Source organism: Schistosoma mansoni, chromosome 1 (genome assembly GCF_000237925.1).
Source record: "Schistosoma mansoni strain Puerto Rico chromosome 1, complete genome".
Taxonomy (NCBI): domain Eukaryota; kingdom Metazoa; phylum Platyhelminthes; class Trematoda; order Strigeidida; family Schistosomatidae; genus Schistosoma; species Schistosoma mansoni.
The window spans coordinates 53,769,440-53,779,743 of record NC_031495.1 but is presented as its reverse complement, the minus strand read 5'-3'; the positions used below and the strand labels follow the sequence as shown (position 1 = coordinate 53,779,743).

At 38.0% G+C, this 10,304-nt stretch overlaps 2 protein-coding genes across 2 annotated transcripts in view; both read left to right on the top strand.

Moving 5' to 3' along the window:
• Positions 1-2,469, top strand: part of Smp_093720 (hypothetical protein) — a gene marked incomplete at its 3' end in the record, with an annotated part of 4,420 nt that extends 1,951 nt beyond the window's left edge. The window contains exons 2-4 of the mRNA XM_018794859.1: positions 1,774-2,074; positions 2,118-2,264; positions 2,305-2,469. Coding sequence (XP_018649229.1) covers positions 1,898-2,074; positions 2,118-2,264; positions 2,305-2,469 — 489 coding nt within the window. The 5' untranslated portion in view covers positions 1,774-1,897. The remainder of the gene's footprint in view (positions 1-1,773; positions 2,075-2,117; positions 2,265-2,304) is intronic.
• Positions 2,470-8,341: 5,872 nt separating this feature from the next.
• Smp_093710 (hypothetical protein) lies at positions 8,342-9,724 on the top strand. Its single transcript, XM_018794858.1, has one exon. It carries the CDS (start codon positions 8,458-8,460, stop codon positions 9,016-9,018), a length of 561 nt encoding a protein of 186 aa, XP_018649228.1. The 5' UTR covers positions 8,342-8,457; the 3' UTR covers positions 9,019-9,724.
• The last annotated feature ends 580 nt before the right edge of the window (positions 9,725-10,304 follow it).

The following is a 10,304-nucleotide window of genomic DNA, read 5'->3' as shown; positions in this document are numbered from 1 at the left end:
AAACAGTGAACAAAAACTGGCAAAAATGTATAAAAACAGATAACGATAAGCTAAAGCTAGCCTTTACGTGAAAACTATAAAAAAACCGATAGTGAGCTGAGGCAAAACCACAGTTAACTATTAAGTTGAGTGAAACACAAAAAAGAAGTAATCTACCGAACGTATAGCTCAGAATAGATTCTTTGGATTGGATATGATACTTTTGTTGCGTAAGAACACAGCAAAAGTTTGAGAAATGTAAATCACGTTAGGACTAAACTTCCCGTTCGAATAGCGCGCGTTAAATTAAATGTATAATGATCTAAAACCATGTTGCTTTTTAGAAAGAACCAGGTTTTCGTCAAGATAATTAAACAGCTCCTTCTGAATAATCTTTTCAAAAATTTTAAGAGCAATGCCTGCAAGGTTAACGGGTCGATAGTTCTCGGTCTTATGTTCATTACCTGTTTCGAAGACAGGACTGACTATGGCGTCCTCTGTCTTTTGGTAATCGATCCTGGGATACAGATAGATTAAAACATGCTCGACGGATCAGCGACGAAATTTGCAAGTTTCTCGAGTAACCTAGTATACATTTCATCAGGTCCCGTGGATTTGCCTGTGTCAAGCTCAGAAGCGAATAATTGACAAGGTCAAAGAGGGACTCAAGAGGAATAAATTGATTGGTCTGTTTAAAACCTAGGGCAATCAATGTAAGCTTAACATAGTACTAAACACTACAGAGTATCACTATTAATCACCGTTAGCATTCTGCATTTATTTGTGACCAGTGCAGCGGTAAATAAACCCCTAAAATAAATATTCTTGTACGTCTTTACTAGGTTTACTGAACGCCACAGCTGAAAGCTCTTGGTCAAGCATGCGTGCCAGACTACTATTAGGTAGGTCTTTCTACGCATCCTTCACAACAACTGGTCAGCTTAGCTTACAAACCTCTCAACATATAAACTATCTTCCAAATATGTCTTCGAACTCCCTCATTCCTGTCCTTTGGTTGAGCTGAGTTTGAGATTCTCGAATAAAACAGTGTTGCGGATGACTGCGTTGTCAAACACTGAATATCCATAACATTTTTAAGAGGAGGACATTTTGGTAGTCCATTTTCGTATCGTTATCACTAAATTTAAACTCAGATGTTTTACCTTACACCTGGAATCATTTATCACTCTAATATCTCACTAGTTAGGGGCGGCCAAACCAAAACGTGGCATCATTGCTTGAAGTCACTAACTTCTAGTCTGAGCCATGTTGGCAGATGCAGACTACCTGGTTGCGGCCCGCGTAACTATCGTAACCAATGGTTGGAGACTGTGGGTGACATGGCTCAGAATCGATCACAATGGCGTAGGTGTATACACTCTTTATCTTCCCTTAAACCTTGAGATTAAAATTGCTTCATAACGTTCTTCCTTCCTATACTATATCCTTATATACAATCTTTCTTTATATACTACCACCACTAAATTAATTACTTCTATGAATCCGGTGTTGATCTTGTTGTGCTAACGAGGTATGGCAACTTGGACCGATGCATATGTGTGCCTGGTCCTACGTTGTCGCTGACTGACTAATTTCTCATTGTATTTCAACGTCTTAGTGGTTGATTGTCCGTGCTTTATTCCATTCAGTGTCAAAGATGAAGTTCTATACCTGTGCAAAATGAAAGAATAGAAATATATTGCAAACCTGTACTATGATTTCGCCACCGTTAAAAAATAGAGAAATAAGTTCTAATTTGACTCTTTTTTTTATTCTACTGTTTTTCGATCCTAGACTTCTTGAAAGTGTTAAGATATCTCAAATGATTTTTAAGAATACAGCTATCTAGATACATGGAACCTAGTTATTTCACTATATTCCTAATCATCTGATTGTATCATTTAATGAACTATTCAAAATGAATCGCACCGATAATTCACCATCATCTTTATGCATCAGAGATGACGCTAGAAAATTAATGGATCCTAATAATTTAGTTGAATTAGCACACTACGTTGAAAGTGCCAATAGTTTTGTTAGTGCAAATGCATGTTCTCAACTCCGATTAATTGTTGAACAGATGCAACATTTAAAGGTAAGTTATAACCTAGCAGATATCTGATTTTGCGTTTCTTTAGTCTCAGGCAAAGGCTATCATACAAAACGCCCATAGAGATACTTTGTTACATAATCTTCCCTGTAATTTCGTAAAAAAACCCGGAAATGTTTATTACGTGTATGAAAAGCCAGACGCTAGCCAGTATTTTAGTCTACTTTCACCCACGGTAAGTAAGCCTGTATATGTGCTAACCAATGAATTTCTAGGAGTGGGATGGCTGTCCACATAAATATATTGGAGCTTATAAACTTCTCTCTGATATGTCTTGGATTTCTGAAGACGATCTTGATAACTACGAATCTAATCTCACAGCAGCACTCCAAATTATGGATAAAAACCAGATAATGCTAGATGTAAAACACATGACATAGTTAACTTTTTTTGTTTCTGCTATATGTATTCCTCACATCAAAATAAGAAGTCTTTGTTACCTACATTTCTTTAATTCAAACAGGTTACAATACTATAAAACAGAAGTTCTATTTATCAGTAATTGTACAGTTTTTTAAAACGTTCTTTACCTATTCATCTGACTTTTTGGGTTCATCTTGATGTTTAACGTCTCCACTTTATTTCCCTCTCAATTTATTTGGTTCTTTATTACAATGCTTCCAATATATACTGCCTTTTGGCGCAAAATCCTCGCTTTGTTATTTGCTCAGCCGATTCTTCCCTTTTTATTCATATTTTCTGTGCCCAATATTTGTTATTATTCCTGCCACAACAACTGCTTCCACTAATGTGGTACTCATCCTGGTAATTTTATCTCTCTTTCCTAATGTACCTTGACAACAACCCGTTCTACATTTGTGCCGGGTTTATGTTGAATACGACTGACCCACTCTATGATTAAGAAATATTCGGTAAAATACATGTTTTTAAAACAGGATAAGTGATTCGAACTTCGTATCTAAATGAACTATGTTCAAATGATTTTTTAGACGAGACTGACCCAGATGCTGCTTGGAAAGACATACGAACAGCTGTGGAAACAGCAGTAACATCTATTAGTTATTTAAACCATAGGGCTCCAAAAAACCAGTAGGTTTCTTCTAAGTCTATTTCACTGATGGATTCGCGTAAACTCATCCCATCAGGCTCTGAACACGACGAAGAGCGTAAACAGATTAAATCTAGGTTAACTAAAAGTCTAAGGAACGATCGTGAGCAGTGGTGGGCAACGAAAGCAAAAGAGATGGAAAAGGCAGCGGCTGTAGGCAACACCAGACAACTATTCAGACTAATAAAAGAAACCGGAATTAAGAAGTCAAGTGTAAGTGAGACAATCTCGGAAAAAGACGGAACCCTTATCTGCTCTCAACCCAAACGTTTAGAACGATGGGCGGAATACTTTAAGGAGCAGTTTAGCTAGCCTTCAGCTACTGCACAACTACCCACTATTCCCAGAAAACCTGAATGGAACATTGAAGTAGGCCCTCCGACCCTACTTGAAGTTCAAAAGGCTATAACTAATCTGAAACGAGGAAGAGCAGCTGGTCCAGATGGATTGGCTCCAGAGGTCTTTAAATATGGTGGTCCAATTTTAGCGATTAGGTTGACTAATATTCTGGCTAAAATCTGGGAGACGGACGTAATCCCATCTGACTGGTCATAATCTCTGATTGTCCCAATATATAAGAAGGGGCCAAAATCATCCTGTGATAACCATAGAGGGATTAGTCTGACTAACATAGCATCTAAAATACTAGCCTCAATAATTATCGGGCGCCTAAGACTCGTGAACTGCAAACACAAGAAAATCAGGCTGGCTTCAGACCTGGTCGTGGCTGTATCGACCACATATCCACCATTCGTCAAGTTTTAGAGCACAGACATACTTGTCGGCGTCCGACAATGATAGTTTTTCTTGACTTGAAAGCTGCATTTGACTCTGTAGACCGAGAGGTTCTGTGGCAGTGTCTGTCATTGAAAGGTGTACCTGAGAAGTACATAAACCTTGTTAAGGCTCTTTACTCGAACACTACCAGTCGAGTGAGAGCTTATGGCGAACTGTCATTTGATTTTACAACCTCAAGTGGTGTCCGTCAAGGCTGTCCACTATCCCCATTTTTGTTTAACTTCATTATAGACCTATTGCTGGAAATAACACTCTCGTCGACTGAATTTTCAGGAATCGATCTTCTACCAGGAGGTTCACTTATCGACTTAGAATACGCAGATGACATAGTCCTGTTTGGTGAAGACGCTGGCAAAATGCAGAGTCTTCTGTTAGAACTGAGTAATAATGCCAGGATGTTTGGGATGCGTTTCTCCCCATCCAAATGTAAATTGTTACTCCAGGACTGGTCTGCGTCAACACCTGAACTAAGGATAGGGAGTGAAGTAGTCGAACGCGTGGACAACTTCACTTATCTTGGAAGTCTGATCAGCCCTAATGGGTTGGTGTCTGACGAAATCTCTGCACGGATTCAAAAAGCTCGTTTGGCTTTTGCTAACTTACGTCACCTATGGCGAAGACGAGATATCCGTCTATCAATTAAGGGACGAGTATACTGCGCAGCAGTTCGTTCTGTTCTACTTTACGGCTGCGAAACATGGCCATTAAGAGTAGAAGATACTCGTAGGTTACTAGTATTTGACCACAGATGCCTTAGAAATATTGCTCGCATCTGCTGGGATCACCGGGTAAGTAATAGTGAGGTTAGACGCAGGGTATTAGGGAATGATGGTTAATCAGTTGATGAGGTGATGAATCTTCATCGACTGAGATGGTTGGGCCACTTGTTACGTATGCCTGAACACCGATTACCACGACGCGCAATGCTGACCAGTGTAGGGGATGGTTGGAAGAGAGTTAGGGGCGGCCAAACCAAAACATGGCATCATTGCTTGAAGTCACTAACTTCTAGTCTGAGCCATGTTGGCAGATGCAGACTACCTGGTTGCGGCCCGCGTAACTATCGTAACCAATGGTTGGAGACTGTGGGTGACATGGCTCAGAATCGATCACAATGGCGTAGGTGTATACACTCTTTATCTTCCCTTAAACCTTGAGATTAAAATTGCTTCATAACGTTCTTCCTTCCTATACTATATCCTTATATACAATCTTTCTTTATATACTACCACCACTAAATTAATTACTTCTATGAATCCGGTGTTGATCTTGTTGTGCTAACGAGGTATGGCAACTTGGACCGATGCATATATGTGCCTGGTCCTACGTTGTCGCTGACTGACTGACTGACTGGAATGATTTTTTTATGTTAGCATCCTATAACAAGTCCTTTAACAAGCATGCTTATAAAAAGTGGGACGAAATCCTTTCCCCTCTAGGCATATGTCTATAATACAGTTATATCAAATTAGATAAAATAGACAACCCTAATAAGTACCGCTTAACTCAATCACTTTTAAAGGTATTTTATACAAGTTACCGTGATCCATTTTTTTATTTCATTGTGTCCATAAACAGAAGCTATACTCACTACTCCGACAACGTTCTGTGATCAAGTAATTAAGCTGTTGAGATGCGGTTTATGCATCCCCTTTTCTGCTTTCGAACTCTACCATACCTCCGTTAGTTACAAAAGGCTCGTGTTTAGGTGAGTGGGGTCGTTAGATGCCTCGATGTAGGTTCCGAAAATTTAAGTCCTAGTTCACAGTTCTGTTCATTTGCCGCACCGAAACCTACAATCCTCTGACCTCAAATATAAAAAGCAAAACTAGTTGGAAAGGTTGGTGACGGAAACACGTTTTCGTGGATGAAAAAGGGAATTTATATGGAGCAGAATGAACTTCAGTTCTACTGGATATGCACACAAGACTCAGTAAATCATATCCAACCTATATACATGGCCACAAGTTGTTATACCATTTCCCCATAGTGATATGAAAATATCAAGATTGCCACAGTAGCAGAAATAGTAACACTATGAATAGCCATAGCAGCAATTATGGATACACTATGTGGTCTGAGAGAAAAAAAAGATCTGTAGGATAGAAAGTATGCGGTAATTCCAAACATAATCCAAGGATTAATAAGGAGTAAATGCATCTGTTCTATTGAGATCGATTTCTAGCCTTATCACTCAACGTCTTCAGCCACTGGTTACAATAATTTTTCAAACTTCAGCTTGGTAGTTTGCACCGACTTGCATGGCTTATTCTAAGTCAGTGGTTTCATCTGCTGGTCTTCTTAGCTTACTTCCAAACTACACGTCGAGATAGATCCAGGACTTCTGTCCACATTATGTATAGTTACTTCTTCATTTAGAGAAGGATTGGTGGAATAACCTTACTCAAATGATGACCACATTTCAAATGGCTAATCTTAATAGGTGTATTGCTCATGATCAATATAATAAACTGGTTTGAGAGGTCATGCGATTCCTTAAAGCAATCGGACAAAAGTAACACTAAGAAACAGTTTGAGTGCGTACATATGTTCTGCCTTGAATTCGCTGAACAACTAAAATAGAGGGTTTCAAAGCTGTCAAGTATACCTCCATATATTTGGTTGTGAACAGTTTTTTTCCCGATTCTTACTCAAATATTTCCCTTCTTATTTTGGATCTTCATTAATGATATCACTGTAGTTTTGCCCGCTTTTCTTTTTACTCTCCTTTTGTTGTGTAACGTACTGAGATTGGATTTTGCTCTTGTTTTTTTTGGTGGGTTCTTTCTCCAAGTAAATGATTTAAAACACTACTGTCTAGTTTCTTCAAGAAGTGACTGTTGGCATAGTAAAACAGATCTGGATAAATTCTTATTTGATACGTATTGGTCGAAACAGCATTTTACATAAACAGGAATGAGTTATTTTATATACGAACTGCAACTCATGTTTTGGGTAACAGAAATCATTACTGATCACGAAATTGTTTGATAGACAAGGTTGCTTACTCTCACCCTTTCTCATGATGATCGACTGGATCATGATGACGTCAATATCTGGAGGGAGTCATGGGATACAATGTACAGCTAGGATGCAGCTGATCGACCTAGACTCAGCAGATGATCTGGCTCTCATATTGCACACGCAACAACAAATGCAGAAGACAACCAGTGTAGCAGCAGCCTCAGCAGTAGTAAGTCTCAACATACACAAAGTGAAAATCAAAGTTCTCCGATACAGCATAGCGTGCAACAATCGAATTACACTTGACGGAGAGGCCTTGGAAGATGTAAAAACCTCTACATATCTGGGCAGCATCGTTGATGAACACGGTGGATCTGATGCAGATATAAAGACGCGGATCGACAAAGCAAGAGCAGCATATCTACAATTAAAGAACATCTGGAACTCAAAACAATTGTCAACCAACACCAAAGTCAGAATTTTTAATACAAGTATCGAGACAGTTCTACTGTATGGGGCAGGAACTTGGAGAACTACGAAAGCCATCATCCAGAAGATACAGGTGTTTATTAACAGTCGTCTACGCAAAATACTTGGCGAGACACTATCAGCAACAACCGAGTGTGTGAGAGAACAGACCAGATTTAAATGGAGGAAGAAATGAGGAAGTGGATAGGACACACATTGAGGAAAGCACCCAACTGCGTCACAAGACAATCTCTCACATGGAATCCTCAAGGCCAAAGGAAAAGAGGAAGACCGAAGAACACATTACTCCGAGAAATAGAGACAGACATGAGAAGAATGAACAGAAGTTGGATAGAACTATGAAGGAAGGCCTAGGACAGAGTGGGCTGGAGAATGCTGGCCGGCAGCCTTTGCTCCATTGGGAGTAACAGGCTTAAGTAAAAAGTGACAGCATTCTAAAGCCCAATTACCATTTTTGTTATTGAGCTTTGATTTTGTCGATCATAACTCTTGACTCATTCTTAGAGAAAGAAGTCACATGGTCATATAAGAAATTAAAAACATTGCAGATAGGAGTCAATTTCTTGCTTTTACACCTACGCACAATCATTACATCTTTTCTGACTCATTACATTTCTAGCCATACTGTGTAATAAAGACTACACATCAACAAATACGTACCTAAGTAAATTTGAGAAACGTCCATTCGCTAAACTAAAAACTAGTATTTAAACATCAATAAGACATGCTTACAAACAGGTGTTTGATTTGTATAGAGATATTTGAAGTGAAACAAAACTGCTATTGCGACCAATCAGGACCCAGTTCTCATTACACATACCTTTTGACGGTTGCAAAACGTTTTTAAAAAGACACCTCACCGACACATTAAAATTGCGTTAGAATCTTAAACAAATGTAAAATATTGGAATTTTATATCATCCATTCGAATTGTGACAGTATTTGCCAGTTAATTCTCCAGAACTTAGTACATTCGTTTCGCATACCTTTTAATCACCGATTCCTTCGGGAGGAAATATTGTGAACTCTGCAAATATTTTCACCAAGTATGGAGCTCTGTCAAAAGAGATATGAAGTAATCAGTGCTGCAATGTATCATATAGTAGCCTTTTGTGTGCTAATGTGTGCGAGCCTCATTTTGATTATTATCCAAACAGTATTTTCATATTGTGTTTCTGCAGAATCAGATCTTTCTTGGCCTTCAGTTTTAATCCCGTTCGCTTATATTGCTGCGTTTTTATTAATTTTAACGGCTGGTGCAACCTTGACTGCTGGATTAGCGAACTCAGATGAATGGGATACAGCCAGTGTTGTTAGTTGCATATTTCCACTAATAGTAACAACTGCAATCGCATGCACAACTATACAACAGTATGTGGATGGATCTCTACCTAAATCAAGCATGTTAATTATGGGTATTATTAACAGTATGATAGCATTTTTATGCTTTATCCATGGTATTTTATTATGTGCTGATTTTCGCTTATGTATAAATGTAAAAGCTCATGACTCGCCCCCAGCAATGGAAGTCCCCATATGTAAAATAACCTTAGAAGATGGATCTGTTTTATTGGACGACACTAACTGTATGGATTCGAATGATGTCTGACACATCTTTTAGTCGATAACCAATAAATTACGTAGTACATTTGTCTAACTTTTATTCATATCCATCTTATAAAGTACTAATCAGATGTCAGTATGTAAAAGTACTTAATAGTAAAAATTATCTTAGAAAGTAGTAGTAATTGTTTGACTTCTTTAAACTAGTATGGTTTGGTCTGTATACTCTACGTGTGAAATGATCTTGGTTTTAGCAATTTGATCAAATCAATTTTATCTGTGATTAAATTCACCTTCATCATCCTTTTGGTGCATTTATAAGAGTGAGTTACTTCTGTAAATATTATAAATAAAATGTACCTTAACTTATTTTATGAATTCCTTTGGGGAATCCTTCGATCATTCATAATCTTTTTATATTCACATTTAATATTACTCGAAGTATAAAGGATCAACCTGTACAAGTTTTTCTTTTACATACCTGTTAATAAATGGTTTGAACTTAGTACCTTGAAATTGGGTGAGAACATATTTAAGAGAATATTCTTGATTTATGTACCTGTATTTCAATGTAATCGGGTTTTCTTAAACATTAACTAGAATATTTTTGAATTGCGTCTACCATTGGAAAGAAGAATATGCGTTTCTTTATATTTAAGACTTATCAGTTAGATCTATGTACATACTATTGTTGATGCCTACAGGGAAATGCAAACTCGATTCACGCTGTTTTAAATAAATATATTTCTTTCATCTGGAAAATTTTTACTTTAAAATAGAACTAACGGTAACGTGTTAGAAATGTAGAGAAGTGATCACAGCTCTAAGGAGATTGGAAATGAAAAGTATTCAAATGGAAGACTATATGAAGTCCAGTATTTCGTTGTGTTAGCTGATTAGTCAATAGGCTCGTTACTTGATCTGAAGTGAACGACAATTTCTTAAGAGTAAAGAGTGGAATAGAATAAAATTGTAGCAAATAACTGAAATATCAGACGCTTTGGTTGTGTACACAAAATTTTCTTAATAACTATTTATTCCCAATGTTTGCATGTACAGGAGGTTAGCCGTGGTCCGTATAGCTCAGTGTTAACGTCTCTGATTGTGTGGCTGGGTGACACGGGATCGAATACGTCAGGGAGCACTAGTTTCCCCAAGATTTCAGGTACACCTTGCTGACGAGTACCAAGTAGCACGAAAATTAGGTCCAAGGTTTCCTGTTGACTACCTCCAACCACCATCTTATCTCAACATAGTGCACGCAATGTCGAGTCACCTAGACTAGTGACCACATTGCAATTCGGTCGTTAGGATTCGATCTGCACTAAGAAG